Source organism: Mirounga angustirostris, unplaced genomic scaffold (genome assembly GCF_029215605.1).
Source record: "Mirounga angustirostris isolate CCGP_5_RB_7025 unplaced genomic scaffold, mMirAng1.0.hap1 SCAF_16, whole genome shotgun sequence".
NCBI lineage: Eukaryota > Metazoa > Chordata > Mammalia > Carnivora > Phocidae > Mirounga > Mirounga angustirostris.
The window spans coordinates 41,185,440-41,209,630 of NW_026991724.1; the positions used below are offsets into that span (position 1 = coordinate 41,185,440).

A 24,191-nucleotide genomic window follows, 5' to 3' on the forward strand; every position below is an offset into this window, starting at 1 on the left:
AAGGTAAACAAGCCAAATGACAGCTCCCATTGGCAAAATGATTTTGAAGAGTCCTTTTAATATGCTCTTGCCAGAAAGCGAAGTTGAGTGTCCCCTGCCTGTATGGATGTGTTAGGCATATAGAGATGTACAAGGAAATATACAGAAATGAAAATATCTGTGAAGGTGGTGGGATTATGAATGGTGTTATATTGTTTTTATAATAAAATTTTGAATGCTTTTATCATCTAGGAAGTATTACTGTTATTATAATATAAATTTTAACACTGAGGGTCTCAAGGTATAATGAGAAACAATTCCAGAACCTTCTCCCCTAAAAGCAAAGCAAAACAGTTTTGGAATCCTACCCCACGGAATCAGAAGTTTGTTTGTTTGTTTGTTTTTAAGATTTTATTTTTTATTATTTATTTGACAGACACAGCGAGAGAGGGAACACAAGCAGGGGGAGTGGGAGAGGGAGAAGCAGGCTCCCTGCAGAGCGGGGAGCGCGACGCGGGACTCGATCCCAGGACCCCGGGATCATGACCTGACCGAAGGCAGTCGCTTAACCGACTGAGCCACCCAGGCGCCCCAGAAGTTTTGAAATGTAGTATCAAGACACTATAGCCTTGAGGTTAAGAGCACTAACTATGGAATAAGGTACACCTGAGTTCAGATCTGATCTCATTAAGTTCTTCAATGTCTCTGACCTCAATGTCCTTATCTTTGCAATGGGAGTAATAATCAGGTATACTTCATCAGGATATCGAAATAAAACTTTTTCTGGGCCAGGGCTCAATAAATGTTGGCTGCCACTGCTATTGTTATTTATCAAAGTACTTTAGAAGTCTCAAAATCAGATAATTGGGGAAAAGAAACTATATGAAAACATTTACCCCATTAACTACGTAAAATCTGCTAAAAATCAATTTGAAGGTCAAAATTAGATACACTTGTCAAAATGACAAGGTAATACAAAGATCAAGTACAGATGGCTTATCTGGAAGTTGGAATCTATGCATTTTTAAAGCCAAACTTATTGAGGTTTAAGTTAAATAGAGTAACATTTGCCCTTCTCGGGTGAGCAGTTTTGAGTTTTGACAAAGGTATGCAATCATGTAATGACCACCGCAAGCAGGACCACATTTTCATCCCCCTCCCAATGTGCTTTCCTTCCCCCCACCCCCAGCCTCTGGCAACCACTGACCTCATTTCTGTTCCTATAGTTTTGCCTTTTCCAGAATGTCCCATAAATGCAATCTATACATACTTGAGAAAACAATGCTGTGAAACTTTTTAAAACCCTTCTTTTTTTAATGTTATTTTATTTTAAAGATCTTACTTATTTGAGAGAGAGAGCGAAAGAGAGAGAGCACAAGAGGCGGGGAGGGTCAGAGGGAGAAGCAGGCTCCCCACTGAGCAGAGAGCCCCGACGTGGGACTGGATCCTACAACTCCGGGATCATAACCTGAGCCGAAGGCAGTCACTCAACCAACTGAGCCACCCAGGCGCTCCTAAAACCCTTCTTAAAAAACATTTTGAGGGCGCCTGGGTGGCTCAGATGGTTAGGCGTCTGCGTTTGGCTCCGGTCATGATCTCAGGGTCCTGGGATCGAGTCCCGCATCAGGTTCCCTGCTCAGTGCAGAGCCTGCTTCTCCCTCTCCCTCTGCCACTCCCTCTGCTTGTGCTCTTCTATCTCTCTGTCCAATAAATAAATAAAATCTTTTAAAAAAAAACCAAAAAAACATTTTGAAACATAATTTTTATATGGTGATTCGTGGCACACAGGATGTTACTGGTCAATCACAGGTGGATTTTGTTTAACCCAGGTGACTGACATGCCTTGGCTTCTAGGAAGGCTGAACAGGTTTTCTGCTACTGTTGAGCGTTCAAGCTGAAGTTCTCTCTGTGTGGCTACCCCCGCAGATCACGTTCTCTTCCTTTCTTTCCATTTTAACTGAAAAGTCTAATAATGGATAACAGAAATGAATTTGGGCTTGCTGAACTTGAGACTGAACTAAAAGACTGTATGGAGCTATAGGTGAGAAGCAACAGGACACGTGGGGAAAGTTTTTTATTTTCAAGGCTTCACATGTTCTAACAAATAAGGACTTTTAAAATTGTAAGTAAAGCTGGGCGGGACCGGTAGAACATAAGAATGAAGAGTCAACTGTCCTTAGCTATGACGCAACTGGGTCAAACAAAGTGACTCACTCTCTCATGACCAAGTGGCGCATTAACGGCCAGTGCTACTAGGGGATCACTGGGCACACTTACTGTTATTTGCACTGTGCCCCTGGCAGGACAGGCCTGCGCAGGGAACTCTGAGAATATGCCAATCGGTTTGGAGAGTTCCCGACACTTGCTGGCTGTGACCTTAAATAAATCACTCTGACCTCTTTCTTGCCCATTTTTCTACACAATTGGAGGCTTGATCCTTTGTGACAGGCATTACAGATAATTTTCCCAGTTTATTATGTCTTAGACTTTTTTTTTTTTTTTTTAGATTTTATTTGACACACAGAGAGAGCGAGAGAGGGAATACAAGCAGGGGGAGTTGGAGAGGGAGAAGCAGGCTTCCCACAGAGCAGGGAGCCCGACGCGGGGCTCGATCCCAGGCCCTGGGATCACGACCTGAGCCGAAGGCTTATCGACTGAGCCACCCACGCGCCCGTCTTAGACTTTCTTAGGCTGTTTTTTGTCATGATTAAGTTATAAATATGGAGAGAATGTCCAGTTGACCAATCTTTTTTCCCCTATTGCTTCTGAAGTTTGAGTCAAAGAGGAATTTACCTGTTTTCTTCTAATGCTTGCATGGATTCATTTTTTTTATCCACTGTTACTACAGCCTCCAAGATGACCCCCGATGATCCCCTCACATCCTGGTATTTTGGTGTAGTGTGTGTCCACATTGAATAGAGACCAGTGTAAAAATAGGATACTGTGGAAATGGCAGGTGACTTCTCAGGCTAAGTCATAAGATGCATTGTGGCTTCTTCCTCTCTCATGGGTCACTCTCTCTGGGGAAAGTAAATGCCCAGTCTCAAAGACATTCAAGTGGCTCTGTGGAGAGGCCAGTGTGGTGAGGAACTGAGGCCTCTGGCCAACAGCCATACAAGTGGGCCATTGTGGAACTGGATCTCTCAGGCCCAAGCAAGCCCCAGCTGATAGGCTGACCACAACGTCATGGGAGATACTGAATGAGAACCACCCCGCTAAGATGTTCTCGAACTCTTGAGCCACAGAAACTGTGAGGTAATGTTCATCATTGTAAGCCACCAAGTTTCAGAGGAATTTGTTAATTGCAATAGATTAATATATCTGCAAATTAATTTTTCCTCTGAGCAGATCACATTAGATTTGAATATATTTGTATCCCTTTTGCTACTCCAGAGTCTATTCTTTGCTTCTGTTCTTGTTCTTAACTACAGTTCAGATAACTGAGGTTACAGGATGTGATCTGTGGATACATACATAAACTGGTATCACATAACCACAGAGCCTACTAGGACTAACATAGCCGTGTGCAGTTCTCGAGACTGTTCTGCATTCGTTAAGATCCAACCAAAGTATACCACTTTGCTACGCACTCTAGAACCTGGTCATCTCACTCAGGAGTGACCAGCCTTTGGGAAAAGTAGCTGATATCAAAATATAAACATTTGTTTTTTAATCTACAAAGTGATGGTGTTATTTTACAGTGAATAGTGTGTCCCTTAAGAGACTTAACCACTCTGTCAATAGCTTCTCTTCTGTGAAATGGCAAAAACTATTTCCACCTGATGTGGTTTTGTGAGGATTATACAGCTAATACTTACAAAGTTCCAAAAGCCTCACACACAGTAAATGCTTAATAATATCATTATTATTACAACTTCTAGGCTTGAATAACCATTATTTCAATCTTCCAAGCTAGAACTTAACTCCTGTCTCTTGCTCTGCATATTCAACCAATTACCACATTACATCAAGTCTACCTCCTAAATACTCTGTGTAAATCATTCCCTTCTCCCACCTCACCCTCTCTCCATGGTCACTCTCCTAGTTTAGGCCTTCATTATTTCTTGCCTAGCACAGTCCATGGGTCACCCAATCAAGTCACCATGCTGCTGATAGGGTGACCTTTGAAGATATGGACTCGATCATATCACCTCCTTTTACAGCTTCCCATGACTCATAGCACTGGAAGTCAGGGAGTGTGAAAATACAGGCTCCAGGGTGCCACTCCAGACTCTGTAATAGATTCTGAAATGATGGGTCTCAGAGCAGAAAGCCACATGAATCTGGGAAGCAGCTCAGGAAGGGGTTCCCCAACTGTGGATTCTGTGGACTCAAGGTAGATGAAAGCTGGTAGATCCTCCAGTAGGCCATGTGTCCTCCCTTGGCCTCCGTATGTGCTTTTCTCAGTATGTGGACCCGTTTTTTGTTTGTTTCTGGAACACAGTCAATACTGGGATTTGCACCTTTAGAAAATGCTGCTAACAAAAACCAGCCCGAAAACTGGCAGTGTCATCTGTGGATTCTCCCCCAGGAAATAAATGACATAAAAATGGTAACTCTTAAATGAGGCCCACCAAAAGAACAGTATATTTCATCCAAATACATAACAAATGTCATAATAGCTATTGTGGGAGAAGCTGTTGGCAACTGAAGAGGAGTTGTAAATGAGAAGATTCTGATTTAAACAGGCTCTAAGAGATAGTAGTGCATCTCTTGGAAGTGGGAGTATTACAGCCACTAAGAAAGTGAAGCAGAGAGAAATTCCCATCTCTAGGCCTGGGTTAAGCATCTCCCATGAAAGTGGAAATCATCAAACGACCTCAGATGCTTAAGGTGGTCCCAGGTGCCCTGACAATAAAAGGTGTCCAGAACACAACACAGATCACCCTGAGGAGCAGGGACGCAAGGAGGGCCTTTCGCATTCAGGCTGTGCAGTGGGAAACTCATAATTTGGCATCTGGTTCATCCATCAGTTCCTCATTGGTGGTGTCAGGTGAGCCGGCAAAGCTCAGAGACCTACCCTTTGGACCTCCTTCTCTGCCAAAGTTATACACGTTGGTGTCTAGCCGTGTGGTGCAGGGATTAAGTCTTAGTTCTCCGGGGTTTGGTGGGGTAGGTGTCACCACGCCTGGTGAAATAACTCCATCGCATTTTCACCAAGACCGGTCATTCCTGCTCTCCGTCCGAGTGTCCCGGGGGCGGACGATGGGGCCCTCCTTTCAGGCGGCTTGAACGACAATCCCTCGCAGGGGGCAGTGACAGCCTTAGTCCTACGAATGACCCGCCTGGGAACTAAGGCACGAGAGGAGGTGCTGGTTCGCCTCCGCGCCACGCCCCTCCCACAGGCAGGCGCGGGGGGAGGCCGAACTGCCCAAATTCATCGGCGCCCAGTGCGCGCGCCACGCCTCAAGGTCGTCCTATAAGGCGCGGGCCTGGGTCCCCAAGCCCAGGACGACCGCCGGGGGCGACAGAATCGGTGCGCAGGAGCTCCCGCCGCGCCGCAACCCGGAGCCCGGAAGCCTCCCGCCGCCCGCCCGCCCGCCATGAACTCCTCCCTGCAGCCGCGCGCCAGCAGCTGGCGGCGGGCAGCCACCATCCTACTGGCGGCCGGCTGGGCGCGCCCGAGCCCCGCCGCCCCGTCGCTGCCCCCCGAGGGCTTCCGGCTGCTGCTGCTGCAGCGCTCCGAGAACCAAGGCTTCTTGCCCGGGGCGCACGTCTTCCCGGGGGGCGTGCAGAACACGGCAGACTGCTCGGCAGACTGGTTGCGCCTCTTCGCGCCGCACCACCAGCCGCCGCTCTTCGGCCTGGGCGCCGCACGGTCGCGGCCTGCCTCTTTCCCAGGGCTGCCCGCCGCCGCCGGCGCCGCCGCCGAGGACGCCGCGGCGCTGCCGGATGACGTCGCCGCCCGCATCTGCGCCATCCGCGAGACCTTCGAGGAGGCGGGCGTGCTGCTGCTGCGGCCCCGGGCCGCCCTGCCCGCCGTGCCCGAGCTGGGCCGGGCCCTCGCGCCGCCGCGGGGCCTGGACGCCTGGCGCGACCGCGTCCGCCGCGACCCGCGCCACTTCCTGAGCCTGTGTGCGCACCTCGACTGCACGCCCGACATCTGGGCGCTGCACGACTGGGGCGGCTGGCTCACGCCGTTTAAGCGCCGCGGCGGCCGCCGCTTCGATACAGCCTTCTTCTTGTGCGGCCTGAGCGAGCCGCCGCGGGTCTACCCAGACTTGACCGAGGTGGTGAGCTGCCAGGTAGGGCGTGCTGGGCCGCAGCGGGGACGCGCCGGAACTTGAGAATGAGGGCCCCGGCCAGCAGCCAAGGCCCATCTGGAATAAGCCCAGCATAGAGAGGCTGATGACAGGTGTTCTTCCCGCTGTCCTGGGTCTACAGCTGGTGGACCGAAGTTTAATTATGTCCTCGAGAACATACTTTATGTGGTTTCAGTCTTAAATTTATTGAGACTTGTTTTTTTCTAAAGATTTTATTTATTATTTTACAGAGAGACACAGCGAGAGAGGGAACACAAGCAGGGGGAGTGGGAGAGGGAGAAGCAGGCTTCCCGCTGAGCAGGGAGCCCGATGCGGGGCTCGATCCCAGGACCCTGGGACCATGACCTGAGCCGAAGGCAGACGCTTAACGACTGAGCCACCCAGGCGCCCCTGTTCTTGCAATTTTTAAAAAAGATTTTTATTTATTTGAGAGAGAGAGTAAAAGAGAGCACGAGCAGGGGGAGGGGGAGAGGGAGAAGCAGGCTTCCCGCTGAGCAGGGAGCCGGATGCGGGGCTCGATCCCAGGACCCTGAGATCATGACCTGAGCCGAAGGCAGACGCTTAACGACTGAGCCACCCAGGCGCCCCTGTTCTTGCAATTTTTAAAAAAGATTTTTATTTATTTGAGAGAGAGTAAAAGAGAGCACGAGCAGGGGGAGGGGGAGAGGGAGAAGCAGGCTTCCCGCTGAGCAGGGAGCCCGATGCGGGGCTCGATCCTACCTAACATCGTGGCTTAGCCTGGCCGACCTCAAACGTGCTCAGAACACTTACATTAGCCTCTGGGCAAAATCACCTAACACAGTCTATTTTATAACGAAGGATTAACTATCTTATGCAATTTATTGAATACTGGAAGTGAGCAACAGAATGGCTGTATGGTACAGAGTGGGTGTAAGTCTATCCTTTGTTCACCTTCAGGATGTCATGCCTGATTGCGAGCTTGCTCATTGCTCCTGGGCCAGCATTACCAGTAGTAAGTGAGTAGCTAGCTGGCGGGGGAAAGATCAGAATTCAAAAGTAACGTTTCCACGGAATGCATATGGCTTTTGGAGCATCCCAAGTTTGCGAAATTGTAAATTGAACCAAAGTCCAGTCGGTGTAGCTTCCTCAGAGCCATAGACCTAATAAGTGACAGAGTGGGCATGGCACTGAGGAAGTCCCGCCCTCAGCCCTACAGGCCAAAGCCAGGACCTTGGTGAAGTGCTCCCTGCTCTCCTCAGCTTCATAGTCCCAAGGCCTTACTCTGCCTCTCCCGTGGGAGAGGGCCCCGAGGGAGATACCAGGAGTTGTGCAGTGCTGCTCAGATGCCAGGCTCCTTCCTGAGCGCTTTACCTGCATTAACTCATTTCATGTCCACAGCAGTTTAATTATGTCCTCGAGAACATACTTTATGTGGTTTCAGTCTTAAATTTATTGAGACTTGTGTTTTGTTTTTTTTTTTAAGATTTTATTTATTATTTCACAGAGAGAGACAGCAAGAGAGGGAACACAAGCAGGGGGAGTGGGAGAGGGAGAAGCAGTCTTCCTTTATAATTTATATTATTTATAATATAAATAATATATTTAAATATAAATACTTTATATTTAAAGTATGTTTCTTGTAGGGCACCGGGGTGGCTCAGTTGGTTAAGCGACTGCCTTCGGCTCAGGTCATGATCCTGGAGTCCCTGGATCGAGTCACGCATCGGGCTCCCTGCTCTGCAGGGAGTCTGCTTCTCCCTCTGACCCTCCCCCCTCTCATGCTCTCTCTATCTCATTCTCTCTCAAATAAATAAATAAAACCTTAAGAAAAAAGTATGTTTCTTGTAGGCAGCATATGGTCTTGCTTTTTTTTTTTTAATCAATATGACAATTTCTACCTTTTAGTTGGGGTGTTTAGGTCATTTATATATGTTTATATATTTAAGTATTTGTATTTAATTCAAATCTACCATCTTGCTTTTAGTTTTTTCATTTGTCCCATCTATTCTTCGCACTGTTTTTCTTTTCCTGACTCCTTTTGGATTATTTAAGTATTTTTTAAGAACCTTGTTTTATCTCCATTATTGACTTATTAACTGTATCTCTTTGTGATTATGCTAGGGTTTGCCATATATAGGTTTCATTTCATGTATCATGTTAGAACCTTACAACGATATACTTATATTTCTCCCCCCATGTCTGTTAGCTTTTGTTGTCATACATTTGACTTTTATTGTTATTATGAACTCTACAATATACTGATTATTTTGCCTTAAACAATCTTTGAAAGACTGTGAAAATGAGCAAAAAATGTCTTTTATGTTTACCTGCATATTTAACATCATTAGCACTCTTCATTCCTTTGTGTAGATTAAAATCTACAAATGGTTTTTTTTGGCCTGAAGAACTTCCTCTAATAGGTCTTGTATTGCAGATCTTCTGACAAGGAATCTTGTAAATTTTGTTTATCTGAAAAATACTTTATTTTGCCTTCTTTTTTTTTTTTTTTTTTGAAAGGTATTTTGGCTGGGTATAGAATTACAGGTTAACAGTTTTTTTCTGTCAGTACTTAAAGATGTTGCTTTGGTATATTCTGCCTTGTGTAATTTATGATGAGAAGTCTGCTTTTAACTCTGTTCCTCTGTATGTAATATGTTTTGCTTTGGTTTGGTTTTTTTGGTGTGTGTGGCTACTCTAAATATTTCCTCTTAAGCATTGGTGTTCATCAATTTGATTATGATGTGCATGGTTTTCTTTTTGTTATTTATTCAGATTTTTTCACTTTTCCCTATTTTCTGGGACTCCAATTACACATTTATGTTGGACTACTTGATAATGTCACTGATACCTTGTTCTTTTTTTTTTTTTTTAATATTTTTCTCTCTGGTGCTTTATTTTGGATAGATTCTATTGCTACGTTTTCAAGTTCTCTCTCTCATATGTAGCATCTAGCCTGCTGTAAATACTATCCTATGTATTTTTCATTTCAATTAGATTTGGGTACCAACCTAACAATATCAAATCTCTGATTGCCTCTGGAATAAACCTTAGGAACCCTGACCTTTGTCTTCCACAGTGGTTGTCTCCATCAGAGGCAACTGAGAGTTTCATATCAAAGGAAATTTGGTTTGCACCTCCACAATTCTATGAAATAAGAAGACTGGGAAACTTTGCCTCTCTCTCTGACTTGCACAAATTTTGTTTGGACGGTGCATCGGAAGGAATGGAAAGATGGCTGCCGATCACATTTTTAACTGCTGATGCAGTGCTCCAGCTTTTACCAGGTAAGTCAGTGAAGCATCAGTGCTTTTTCACATTTAGTATTCACACTCAATGCACGGGGCTGTATGGCAGTATTGCCCAACACAGAGACATGAATTATCATCTGTGTTACACAATACAGCAGTTTATTAAGGTCTAATTCTATAAAATATCCATAGTGTTTATTATAACCAAAAGTTCTGATAATTCACCTTATACACACACACATACATTTATGTGTTTCCCAGACATTGACACTTTTTTACATTTTTTACATTTATTATCTCACTTTTTTACATTTTAATTTTGAATCATGAGAATAAACTATGAAGTTGAGAACTTCTGTCTTCAAGTACACTTTATTAAGAACTGGATTTGTGAGCAATTGTCAATTTATTTGAATTGGGGAGTTTGTTGGTAGTCGATTGTTGGGCAAGTGCCAGGCGGGGGTTTTTATGGCAGTTTAGAGCAGGGCTTTGTGACCTGTCTCCTGGCTCCTTGGCTCAGTTCTCAGAATAGCAATGATATTTGTTCCTCATCTTACAGTGGGATAGTTTAGTGCTTTTGATGTGTAAAGGTAATTTCTGTAATTTAACCTTAAAATTGTTAGAACAGCCCACATTGAAACCCAAAAATATATGGATATCAAGGCCAATATTAATATTGACTAGGAAAAAGCGAGTCATGGGCCAGTCTAAAACTGATAGGTCGTGATGAAAAAATACCAGTCATAAATATTTATGTGCCCAAAGAAAATTCTTGGCTGGGGAATGGGGGGGTGGGGGATGTGGGTATTAAAAACACAAGAAAGAAATTTAGGTAAGCTCATAAAATTAGAGTTACTTAACACCTATTTCAGTTCCGAACACAACATAGATGAAAATAAATACCAATGTGTATGTCACTAACGTATTGGAATGTTTTATAAAATAACACTGTGTAATCAAAATATTTTTCAGGAGATGAGCTGTACTTAGAAGATTCAGAATTTTTAGAAAATGTTATGTCCTCTGAAAAAAAGACTGAAGAAATCATGAAGGAAGGCAAGACATTTCACCGACTAGTGTTACACAGCCACCATGTGTATAATCTCCACGTGACTATCCATTCGAAGTATAAGCAGGTTTATCCTAAGACCTATGTGATAAGTAAGAGCCATTTGTAGAGTACTGCTTATTTGTACTTGGTTGACTGCTTGAAGTTTTCCTGTGGAATACTGAGGGTTGACGAGACTTGCTTGGAGCGTAAGGACCCCCTCAGAAGTTATAGTACAGTCTTTCACGTTTCAAGTGCATTGGAGCACTTCCTTGCTTATTTCATTCTTCAAACCTTACAGTATTCCACAAGTATCAATAAAGTGCTAATGATCTTGCTCCCAGATTGAGGAAAAAACCTTTCACAAGGGTTTCCGCTTCTGTATCATTTTATTATCAGAAGTTTAAATAAGATGTCCGGTATATTAGCACTTCCCTTGATGTGTTTAGGAGATGGATCCATGACCCCCTTAGATTTGCTGCTGGAATTAGTTGAAGGGTGTCTGATTACACAGGGGACAGTACACTGAGCCGACCTTCAAGTGACAGCGTCATTATTTTCTTGTATGTCTTTAGCTTGATGATTAACCTTCAATTCTGTGTACTACCAAATGGCCTTAGTTATTAGGTTTACCAAATGGGAAACCTATTTTAAAGAAATATGAAGCCATCACAGAAGCCATAATTATTTTTACTCTGGAGCAGTAGCTAATGAATACAAAGAGATTAAAGATCTGTAGAACTAGTCATCATTCAGTAGCATTTTATTAATGATGCTTATTTTCAATATTTTTAATATGGGTAATTTTTTCATGTTCTCTCTTAAGAGGAATACGGTTTTGATTAAAGATGGGAAATGACTAAGACATCAATTCTGTTTCAGATCCTTGACGATATTATGCATCATACAATGAAATTTTATTTTTCATGAAGTGTCTTAGTTTTCCTACCTGTAAAATAGAGGTATTGATGAATAAGGTATATGTGTATTACTTGATCTTGGCTAGAGGAATACATCTAGATTAGTGGTTCTCCACTCAGGGCACTTTTGCCCCTCAGGAGACATTTGGCAGTGTCTGGAAACATTTTTGGTTGTGAGAGTGAGATGCTTCTGCCACCTAGTAGGGAGAGGCCAGGGATGTGGTTAAATAGCCTACAATGAATAGGACAGCTCTCCACAATAATTATCTGGTCAAGGTTAAGAAACTCTGATCTAAAGTAAAATCTGTTTTCTTCAGTGAATGGTTCCAATATGTAAATTTTGAGAACCATATACTGTTAGCATTCCCTCTGGCTTCTGGACCTACAGAAGTTCTCCTTACTGATTTTTGGCTTTGGGCATAATACTCTTTCATTCTCAGAGAAAACAGAATGTTATAGCTGGAAGAGAACTCACTGAACACCTTTCTTTTGCCAGTTAGAAAACTGAGAAACAGATTCACACAGCTTGTTAGCGCCATAACTAAGTAGAACCTGATGCTTTGTCAAGCAGGTGACATCTGTTATCTACCACCAAAAGCAGAAATGGTAACAACTCTGCCCACTGCGCCTTGGTATCATAGTCACCAAGTAAAGCACAGCACAGCCAAGCATTGGATGAAATAATGCTGTATTCACATAGAGAAGAGGCAGAGCAGAATCCACTCCAGTAGTTCATGTCAGGCCCCCACGGCCCGCAGGTATTCCCTCTGCAGCTGAAAGAAGGCATTTGGCCTGCAAACACCCCTCTTGTGCTACAGAAGGACCCCATCTTCTCCTGCAATGGGCAGATACAGTCGTGGGACTGGCCAGGGTCCTATGACACACGTGCTTACGCAGAGCAAAGGAGGACAACATTGAGTCTGAGACAGGGAAACACATCCCACACGAGGCAATGAGGCCAGCACAGGCTGTGAGGACTCTTTCTGTTGGTAGGGGGGTGTTCCAGGCTCACTTAGGTGTCTGGGAGAGAGTCAAAAACTGCATGGTACCGCCTTTCCCAACCCTCCTAGCCCTGCACCCTTTTTGCTGGAGTTACGTAATTCAGTGGGTGATTTTAGGAGACGTGACAAAGTAATGTGACGTAGTTTTCTTCGTAACGATGTATTTTTGTCTCTTTCTCATCTGAATGAAACCTTGTCTCCTTCCAAGAATTCCTTTTGGAAGGCTGTCCCATGACTTCCTACCTGTCGTGATACCCTAAGGCCCCAACACAAAATAATAGGGCCATCCTCATGAGCCAAAAAAGAGTGTTTTAGAGCCCAGCTTGCGAGAGTTTGTGGCATTTATCATATGCTCTTTCTTACCTCATGTATTCAAGCCACCTAGGCCTCAGATGCAGAAGCAGGAAGCTGATCACGTGTCCCTACTCCTCCTCCTTTTAGATCCCTTCCTGCCCATGCTGGCATCCCTACTCCATGCCATCTCATCTACCACAGAGCCAGGAAAACTCATTTTCTATGATATTCTACAGTCTCTTGAAACCAAAGTTACAAACTCAGGAATAAATACAAAGTCAGTATTCATTTCCATTACCTACCTTCTTTTGCTGATTCCTTTGAATGACTTTCACGAGAATCCAAAACTGGGCAGGCATCAGCATTTCAGGTTAACATGTCTCGTCCTCACAGTTCTTTGTTAATAAAAATAAGAGTGCCCGGGGCGCCTGGGTGGCTCAGTTGGTTAAGCGGCTACCTTCGGCTCAGGTCATGATCCTGGAGTCCTGGGATCGAGCCCCGTGTCCGGCTCCCTGCTCAGTGGAGAGCCTGCTTCTCCCTCTCCCTCTGCCTGCCACTCTGCCTACTTGTGTTCTCTTTCTCTCTCTGTCAAATAAATAAATAAAATCTTTTAAAAAAAAATTAAAAATAAGAGTGCCCTATACTGTGGGAGACAAAAAGGGCTCAGATATAAGAGGACTTCTCTTCCGAGGGATTTTGGGGTGGGGGAGCCCTCACATTTGGGCATATGTAGTTATTTACTGTCTCTTCTCAAACCTCTGTTTTGTTTTTAACTTCTCTGCAACTGTTGGCAGTGTTCCACTCCTCCTTCCTCCTCTTTAACCACTCGTCCTCTCTCTAACTTCTCCTCCAACTGACCTTTAGCTCTTAGAGCCTCTCAGTACCTGTTCTGAGACCCTCTTCTGTCCTTGGGTGAGGTAAGCAACTTCCAGGTCACATCCTTTAAAAAGAAAACTGCTTGCTCTCCACTTTCTCTTTTCCCTTCTCAATGGCTGAACATTGTGACAACTGGAGCAGCTCCCTGGGACCCTGAGACAGAAGCCAGGTGTCAGGACATAACTGCCTGCCAGACTTGGGCTGCTCACCTCTTGAATGTTATGTGAAAGAAAATAGAAGCCACTACATTTTGGGGTCTCTTTGTTAAAACAGTTAAGCTTGTTTCCTAACCTATAATTTTCCCTTTTAAGCAGGTTCCCTCAGCACAGTCTTCCCTATATCAGAAATCTACGAGTTATTTAAGCTAAAAATATCAGTCATTCTCGATTCCTCCTTTTCCTTTATATTCAGGTGACTAGCAAGTACTGTTGATTCTGTTGCCCACAATTATCTTGAATTTCCCATCTTCTGTCCTCTGCACTGCCATCACCTTAGTTGAGCATAGTTCTGTCTTACCTAGCCAACTCTTTAACAGCCCTGTAACCAATGTAAGAGCTAGTCTCTCCATCTTCATTCTTAACCTCATGATGAATTCTCTCCTATTGAACTGGAAAAGTGCTCTTGACATTGAAATGTAAGCCATGTCCTGTCACTGCCTTCATTAAAACCCTTCAGTGGCTTTTCTTCACACTTAAAAACTGAATTTACTGTGGCCTCCAAGGCCTCACCTTTCTCTCTGATTTCATATACCCTTCTCCTTCTACACTCCCATCAGAAGGGTCTTCTTTCTGTTCCTTGATTACTCAAAGTTCTTTCCCACCTCAGGATCTTTGCACATACTGTTGCCTTGAAACAAACGTGGATCTCTGACTTTTTGTTCTTGAGTCTCTCTGTTACTACTACCTCAGGAAAACAGATGAGGATGAGCACCCAACATGTCGATTGTTGGCATGTATAAAAGAAGATTCCAGGACAAAGGGAAGAAAAGTATTATTTAGAGAGAATAAAATTTCCTCGAGCTGAAGAAAAATGTTGATCTTCAGATAAAAAGGTCCTGGTGCTGTCAAAGGAAAATTAACAAAAATTGTCCAATATCTGGATGATATTTTGAATTTTAAAGATAATGCAGATTTTCAGGAAGAAATAGAGAAGATTGCTCACAAAGGTAGAAAATCAGGCTTCTGAGTGTGTGTCACAGAGTAACAAGATATACTGAGCCGGAAAAGGATGTGTGTAGTCAGTAATTCTATTGTGTGAAAGTCACGGATACAATTTTCATTTACATATGGGCTCTGAAAATTCCACCTGTTCTGAAAAAATTCACTTGATAGAAATATTATGGATAACTGAGAGATTAATCAAAACAAAAACTTTTTAAGGTAGAAGTATGTGGTAGAAGTCCTAATGGTGAGTGTGGCAATCAATTAAATATAGGAAGTAAATGTGAATAATATGTCTATAAAGTATTGTAAATGTTTTTAAAAATCTATATTTTATAAATTCAAAATGGTTGAAAGACTTAAATGTGAGACAGGAAACCATCAAAATCCTAGAGAAGAACATAGGCAACAACCCTTTTGACCTCGGCCGTTGCAACTTCTTGCTAGATACATCTCCAAAGACAAGGGAAACAAAAACAAAAATGAACTATTGGGACTTCATCAAGATAAAAGTTTTCTACACAGTGAAGAAAACAACAAAACTAAAAGGCAGCCTACAGAATGGGAGAAGATATTTGCAAATGACATATCTGATAAAGAGTTAGTATCCAAAATCCATAAAGAACTTACCAAACTCAACACCCAAAAAACAATCCAGCTAAGAAATGGGCAGAAGACATGAATAGACATTTTTCCAAAAAAGACATCCACATGGGCTGACAGACACATGAAAAAATGCTCAATATCACTCATCACCAGGGAAATACAAATCAAAAATCAAAACTATGATGAGATACCACCTTACACCAGTCAAAATGGCTAAAATCAACAACACAGGAAGCAACAGATGTTTGCAAGGATGCACAGAAAGGGGAACCCTCTTACACTGTTAGTGGGAATGCAAGCTGGTGCAGCCCCTCTGGAAAACAGTATGGAGGTTCCTCAAAAAGTTAAAAATAGAACTACCCTATGATCCAGCAATTGCACTACTAGGTATTTACTCAAAGGTTACAAAAATACTGATTTGAAGAGGCACATGCACCCCAGTGTTTATAGCAGCACTATCTACAATAGCCAAACTATGCAAAGAGCCCAAATGTCCATTGACTGATGAGTGGATAAAGAAGAGGTGGTATATATATTATATATTATATGGTGGTATATATGGTTTTGTGATAACAAATACCTGTGTAACTGCTCACTTTGTCAGCATATATACTAAAATTGGAACAATACAGAGAAGATTAGCATGGCCTCCGTGCACAGATGACATGTAAATTCATGAAGCATTCCATATTTTGGGGGATTGAGGGGTGCACTTGTCGTGATGAGCACCAGGTGATTAAAATAAAGACTTAAAAAAAAAAACCTACGTAAGTGTTTTTAAATGCAAAAGTAGCTAGTAGAATTTAAAAAAGAAAGGTAGGGGCACCTGGGTGGCTCAGTCATTAAGCGTCTGCCTTTGGCTCAGGTCATGATCCCAGGGTCCTGGGATCGAGCCCAGTGTTGGGCTCCCTGCTCAGCAGGAAGCCTGCTTTTCCCTCTCCCACTCCCCCTGCTTGTGTTCCCTCTCTTGCTGTGTCTCTCTCTGTCAAATAAATAAAATCTTTAAAAAAAATAGAAAGGTCACTTTTCAAGTCATTCAAAAACAAAACATAACCCCTAAATGCAAAAGATAGAAAACAGTGTAAGTGGTAACGAAACAAAAGCCAAAGGCTTACAGTGAAATGATTGAAGTAGGAATAATGTCAACCATGACAATATACAAAAATGGGTTAAATTTTTCAGATATGAAAACTCTTAAGTGTCTTAAAGCCTAATTAACTAGAAAAAGAACCAACCAAGCCCAAAGTTAGCAGATCAAGGGGAATAATGATTACAGCAGAAATCAATGAAGAGACAGGCAAATAATAGAAAAGGTTAACAAAACTAAGAGTTTGCTCTTGAAGAGACAGACAAAATTAACAAGCCTTTAGCTAGTCTAAAGAACAGAAAGAGTACCCAAATCAATAAATTTATAAATGAAAGGGGAGACATTACAACAGACACCAAAGAAATAGAAAGGATCATAAGAAACTACTATGAACGACTATATGCCAACAAACTGGATAACTTAAAAAGGATAAATCTCTAGAAACATAGAACCTACCAAAACTGAATCCAGAAGAAATAAAAAATCTGAACAGACCAATAAGAGATAAGATTGAATCCGTAACCAAAAACCTCCCAAAAAAGAAAAGCTCAGGACCACATGACCTTACTAGTGAATTTTACAAAACGTTTAAAGAAGAGTTAATACCAGTCCTTCTGAAACATTTCCAAAAAATTGAAGAAGAGGTGGGACGCCTGGGTGGCTCAGTCGGTTAAGCATCTGCCTTTGGCTCAGGTCATGATCCCAGGATCCTGGGATCGAGTCCCGCGTCAGGCTCCCTGCTCTGCGGGGAGCCTGCTTCTCCCTCTGCCTCTGTCTCTCTCTCTCTCTCTGTCTCTCATGAATAAATAAATAAAATCTTTAAAAAAAAAAAATTGAAGAAGAGGGACTATTCCCAAACTCAAAAGGCCAGGATTACCCAGATATCCAAGCCATATAATGACACTACAAGAAAGGACTACAGGACAATATCTCTGATGAATATAGATGCAAAAATTCTTTTTTTAAAATAAAGATTTCATTCATTTGAGAGAGAGAAGACAAGCTGGGGAGAAAGGGAGAGGGAGGAGCAGGCTCCCCTCTGAGCAAGGAGCCCAATGAGGGGATTGATCCCAGGACCCTGGGATCATGACCTGAGTTGAAGGCAGACGCTTAACTGACAGAGCCACCCAGGCACCGCTATAGGTGCAAAAATTCTTTTTTTTTTTTTTTAAGATTCTCCCCACTTATTTGACAGAGAGAGACAGAGAGAGAGCACAAGTAGGCAGAGTGACAGGCAGGTGGAGAGGGAGAAACAGGCTCTCCGCCGAGCAGGGAGCCAGATGCGGGCCTCGATCCCAAGACCCCAGGATCATGACCTGAGCCAAAAGCAGCCGCCTAACGGACTGAAGCCACCCAGGCCCCTAGGTGCAAAAATTCTAAACAAAATACTAGCATACTGAATTCAGCACATTAAAAGGATCATAAACCATGATCAAGTAGGATTCATCCCTGGGATGCAAGGATGGTTCAACAAATGTAAACCAATAAATATAATACATCATATTAATAGAATAAAAGACAAAAATCACCTGATTATCTCCATAATTGCAGGAAAGCGTTTGATAAAATTCAACATCCATTCATGATAAAAACTCAATAATAATGTACCTCAACATGACAAAAGCCATAGATGACAAGCTCATAGCCAACATCATACTCAGTGGTGAAAGGTTGAAATATTTTTCTCTAAGATCAGGAACAAGACAAGGGTGCCCACTCTCACCACTACTATTCAACATAATACTACTAGAAGTCCTAGCCAGAGCAGTCAGGCAAGAAAAAGAAGTAAAAGACATTAGAATTGGAAAGGACAAAGTAAAATTATCTCTATTTGCAGGTGACATGATTTTATATACCTAGAAAAATATATGTATAAAATCCTAAATATTCCACTGAGAAACTTAGATCTAATCAATAAATTCAGTAAAGTTGTAGGATACAAAGTCAACATACAAAAATCATGAGCATTTTTTTTAAGATTTTATTTATTTATCTGACAGAAAGAGAGAGAGCGAGAACAGGAACACAAGCAGGGGGAGTGGGAGAGGGAGAAGCAGGCTTCCCGCTGAGCAGGGAGCCTGATGTGGGGCTCGATCCCAGGACCCTGGGTTCATGACCTGAGCCGAAGGCAGACGCTTAACGACTGAGCCACCCAGGCGCCCCCAAAATCAGTAGCATTTCTGTACATTAAAAATTATCTAGGGGCGCCTGGGTGGCTCAGTTGGTTAAGCGACTGCCTTCGGCTCAGGTCATGATCCTGGAGTCCGGGGATCGAGTCCCGCATCGGACTCCCTGCTCGGCGGGGAGTCTGCTTCTCCCTCTGATCCTCCCCCTCTCATGCTCTCTGTCTCCCATTCTCTCTCTCAGATAAATAAATAAAAAATCTTTTAAAAAAAATTATCTAAAAAAGAAATAAAACAATCTCATTTACAATAGCATCAAAAATAATGAAATACTTAGGAATAAGTTTAACCTCGGAGGTGAAAGATATCTACACTGAAACTATAAAACATTGATGATGAAAACTGAAGAAGACACAAATGGAAAAGATAGCATGGATTGGAAGAATTAATATTGTTAAAATGTCCCCACAACCCCGTATCATGTATAGATTCAGTCAATCCCTATGAAAATTTCAATGACATTTTTTTTTGCAGAAATAGAAAAAAAAATCTTAAAATTCATGCAGAACCATAAAAGACCCCCAATAGCAAAAGCAGTCCTGAGAAAGAAAAACAAAGCTGGAGGCATTACACTTCCTGATTTCAAACTATATTGCAAAGCTATCACAATGGTATGGGACTGGCATAGTAAGCAGACACACAGATCAATGGAATAGAATCAAGAGCTCAGAAATAAAGCTATGCATATACAGTCAACTAGTATTTGACAAAAGAGAGCCAAGAATACTCAATGGAGAAAACCTAGTTTCTTCAATAAATGGTGTCAGGAATATCAGGTACTCACATGCAAAAGAATGAAACTAGACCCCTGTCTTTTTTTTTTTTAAGATTTTTATTTTTTAGAGAGCGAGCGAGAGAGAAACAGCATGAGAGGGGAGAGGGTCAGAGGGAGAAGCAGGCTCCCCACTGAGCTGGGAGCCCGACGTGGGACTCGATCCCAGGACCCTGGGATCATGACCCGAGCAGAAGGCAGACGCTTAACCATCTGAGCCACCCAGGCGCCCTAGACCCCTGTCTTATATTATTCATAAAAATTAACTAGAAATGGATTAAAAGCTGAATTGAATGTGAAACATGAAACCATAAAACTCCTAAAAGAAAACATAGAAAAAAGGCTTATTGACATGGGTCTTGGCAATAATTTTTTGGAAATGACACTTAAAACACAACAACAACAACAAAAACAAGTGGGACTACATTAAACTGAAAATCTGCACAGCAAAAAAAAAAAAAAAACCAATCAGCAGAATGAAAAGGCAAACCACATATCTGATAATGTTAATATCCAACATACATAAGAAACGCATACAACTCAGCCAGGAAAATCCAATTAAAACATGGACAAAGAATCTGAATAGACATTTTTCCAAAGAAGATATTCAGATGGCCAGCAGGTACATGAAAAAATGCTCAACAACAGTAATAGGAAAGTGCAAATCAAAACCACAATGAGATATCACCTCACACCTATTGGAATGGTTATCATCAGAAAAACGAGAAAGCAAGTGTTGATGAAGAGGTGGAGAAAAGTGAAGCCCTGTGCACTGTTGGTGGGAATGTGAACTGGTACAGCCACTAAGGAAAACAGTATGGAGGTTCCTGAAAAATTAAAAGTAGAACCACATGATGCAGCAATCCCACTCCTGGGGATATATCCAAAATGAAATCACTATCCTGAAGAGATATCTGCACCCCTATGTTTATTACAGCACTATTTATAATAGCTAGGACATGGAAACCACCTATCCATAGATGGATGAATGGTTAACAAAAAGGTGGAGCACTATTATGTTCAGATACTCATATGTAAATGTGTATGTTCTAATATATATAATATATGTAATGTTAATTAATTATATATGACGGAATACCATTCAGCCATAAAAAAGAAGGAAGTCCTGCCATTTGTGAAACACGGATGGACCTTGAGGGCAATATGCTAAATGAGATAAATCAGACAGAGAAAGACAAATACTGTATGATCTCACTTATATGTGGAATCTAAAAAACAAAACAAAACAACACCAAACCCATAGAAACAGAGATCAGATTTTTGGTTGCCAGAGGTGGGTAGTGCGTGGTGCAGGAATTAGTGAAGGTGGTCAAAAGGTACAAACTTCCAGTTATAAGATAATTAAGTTCTAAGGATGTTATGTACAATGTGAGGACTATAGTTAATATTTGAAAGTTGCTAAGAGAGTAGATCTTAAAAGTTCTCATCACAAGGAAAATACTGTAACTCTGTGAGGTGACAGGTGTTAATTAAACCTACTGTTTAGTTACTATATTTCATAATATATACATATATCAAATCACTATATTATACACTTTAGACTTATACAATATTATACGTCAACTATATCTGAAACTGAAAACTAAACCTGTCATTTAAAACAATTCTGTGGGAGGGCTAAAAGTAAAAAGAAAAAACAAGAAAAGTTTAGAGGGTATTAATCAGATGAAGTATCAACGTACAAAGCAGTAAATGGGACAACGGTTAATTTTAGTTTGATAGTGTATAGTTCAAAATGGAGATGTGAGAACCTTCTTGCAGTGAGTAACACAATATTGAGCTATTTTAGTATATGTGCTGCCGAAGCGAGCACAATATTGAGCTATTAAAAATACATAAGAGAGGCACCTGGGTGGCTCAGTCGTTAAGCATCTGCCTTCGGCTCGGGTCGTGATCCCAGGGTCCTGGGATCAAGCCCCACATCGGGCTCCCTGCTGAGCAGGGAGCCTGCTTCTCCCTCTCCCACTCCCCCTGCTTGTGTTCCTATTCTCGCTATCTCTTTCTGTCAAATAAATAAATAAATCTTTTAAAAAATACATTAGAAACAGGGATAATCTGACAGATGTATAATATTAGTGGGAACCATGAACAAGGCATTCTCTGACAGACAGATCAAGTCCATGGAAGATAACTGAGGTGTCTGGGAAAAACACCGCAAGCACCAGGCTTCTATCTTTGGGTTATGATGCCATGACCGTAACATCCACTCTCTCAATTGATGCAAAACGTTTAAGAAATAAAAGCAAAACAATTTCTTTTCTTAAAATCAACTGACAAATGATTAAGCCAGCTTTGGGGCCAAACTGCTTTTTCTTTCCTTTTTGTCAAAATGATGAGACTATTTTTTTTTTATTTTTTTTGAAGATTTTATTTATTTATTTGACAGAACTAGAAAAGTGTAGACCTTGAATTTTTTTTTTTTTTTTTTTTTTTTTGGTCATGGGTTTACTTGGCAGCATTTTATTTGGGCTTTCAGCAGAGAAGTTGAGAAGTTGAGAAGTTGAGAAGTGGAGTTAGTTGAGAAGTTGAGAAGTGGAATTGAGAAGTTGAGAAGTTGAGAAGTTCTCAGTTGAGAAGTTGAGAAGTTCTCAGTTGAGAAGTGGAATTAGTCTGCAGTACTTTGTGTTATCTTTGTCGGGTTTTAATATCTCAGGACTTAACTGCCTTATGAAAATGCACTGAGCCTTTTCATCTTATTATGTTATGGAGTAATTTTTTTTTAAGATTTTGTTTTTAAGCAATCTGTACACCCAAGGGCTCAAATCCACAACCCCGAGATCGAGTCACATGCTTCACCCACTGAGCCAGCCAGGCACCCCTGTGGAGTAATTTTTTTTATTGAGATATAATCAACGTATTACATTACTTTCAGGTGCACAACACAATGATTTGATATTTGTATATATTTTGAAATGATCACCATAAGTCTAACTGTCCCCATACATAGTTAAAAAAAATTGGTTTCTGGTGATGAGAACTTCTAAGATCTACTCTCTTAGCAACTTTCAAATATGCAATACAGTATTATTAACTATAGTCACCATGCTGTATATCACATACCCATGACTTACTTATTGTGGAGTAATTTCTGAAACAAGGCTTCCCACTAGCTAGTGGGGGTATGGGGGGGAGACAGGTTACAGGTACAGATACTGATCCCCTTCAGCCTCAAGGGGACTAGGAAGCGCGATGGAGAAATACTTCCATTTTCTGTGAGATGTGTTGTGAAAAAGTTTGGAAAACATCATATTGTAGCATGGGTTCTAGTCAAAAGAAAAAGAAATGTTCACCGCACAATAAGAACTGGGAGACATCTGCATTTTCTTTGGGGCTTGGGAACTGTTCCTGGGACCTCCTGTTTAAATAAGATCTGATCCTGGGGCCCTTGGGTGGATCAGTCAGCTAAGTGTCTGCCTTCAGCTCAGGTCATGATCCTGGGGTCCTGGGCTCCAGCCCGGCATTGGGCTCCCTGCTTCTCCCTGCCCCTCTGCTGCTCCCCCTGCTTGTGCTTTCTCTCACTCTCTCCTGCTCTGTCAAATAAATGAAATATTTAAAATATATATATATAAATTTATATCTATTTATATATATAATATATAAAAATATATTTATAATAAAATAAATAAATATATATATAAAAGATCCGGTCCTTTCACACCTCTTTGACAAGGTCTGGAGCTTTCAGGTTTGTTGGTCCTGCCAGGTGCCTCCACTGGAGGTGAAGCCTGCTTAGTCCTATTCAGCAACAGGTGAACTTCATGTACTCAGCAGTTGTGTTTTCCTCCTGAATGGAGGTCCACACACCTCTCCTCTCCAATTCTCCTGCCTGAGACTTTAAGCAGATGATGTTGCTTGACCTTGTGAAATCTAACAAAATTTTAAAACTGGACGCTTTTGTGAGCATTGTTTCTCAGAACCCCACAATTGCCATGCTCTCTTAAAATTGGTGCAATTTGTTTTTGCCATCTTTTGGTTTCCCTTACTAGCAAATTAATGCCTTTTGACATGGGCTTAAAATTCTTTGTTTTTTCAGTCAAGATATTGAAGAATTCACCTATAAAACCACATAGGCCTGGCATTTTTATCATTTATTTATTTTAGCTGTGGTTCCTTTGTTTGTTTGTTTTAATTTTAGAGAGAGAGTGCCCCAGAGGGGATAGGGTCAGAGGGAGAAGCAGACTCCCCACTGAACAGGGAGTCCGCCGCGGGACTTGATCCTGGGACTCCAGGATCATGACCTGAGCCGAAGGCAGTGGCTTAACCAACTGAGCCACCCAGGCGCCCAGTGGTTCCTTTGATTTCATTTTTCTTCTTGTTTGTTGGCTTATTCAAGTGTTGGAGTAATGAAAGCTGACCCTCCCTGAGTGCGTCTTGGGTATCCTTTATTTCAGAGTGTGACCCCATCTAATTGTGAGTGTCATTTTTTAGGTGAGAAAAACTGAGGCGTCCAGGTGTTCAAAATTTAGAGAACTCTTTGGTGCCTCAACAACAACAAATACACGTGCGGGGAAGAGCCCGGCCCAGGAGGCTGCAGTTTGGTGACCAGAATGACCAGTGACAGAGTCTGGGGGAGCCCTGCCGGCTGCCGGCCAGGTGGGAGGAAATCTGGGACCCGAAGCAGGAGGCGGAGGTGGGTGGGTGGGGAGGGGATGTTGCCAGGAGCCCCCTCCCCCCCAACTCCCCCTCCCCAGCCTTGTATTAATGACCGGCTGTGCCTCTTCTCCACCCTTAGGGCCACCAAGTGGGGGCGGGTCCGGCGAGACCTCTGCCCG

The 24,191-nt window shown here is 42.3% G+C and overlaps 1 protein-coding gene and 1 non-coding gene across 2 annotated transcripts; both read left to right on the top strand.

Moving 5' to 3' along the window:
- The first annotated feature begins 5,357 nt into the window (after positions 1-5,357).
- On the top strand, positions 5,358-11,370 carry NUDT19 (nudix hydrolase 19). The gene is made up of 3 exons (XM_045891215.3): positions 5,358-6,224; positions 9,280-9,487; positions 10,424-11,370. Exons 1-3 carry the CDS (start codon positions 5,523-5,525, stop codon positions 10,627-10,629), a joined length of 1,116 nt encoding a protein of 371 aa, XP_045747171.1. The 5' UTR covers positions 5,358-5,522; the 3' UTR covers positions 10,630-11,370.
- Positions 11,371-15,944: 4,574 nt separating this feature from the next.
- LOC123856288 (U6 spliceosomal RNA) lies at positions 15,945-16,051 on the top strand. Its single transcript, XR_006793692.1, has one exon. It is a non-coding gene; the product is annotated as a U6 spliceosomal RNA (small nuclear RNA).
- Positions 16,052-24,191: the final 8,140 nt, after the last annotated feature.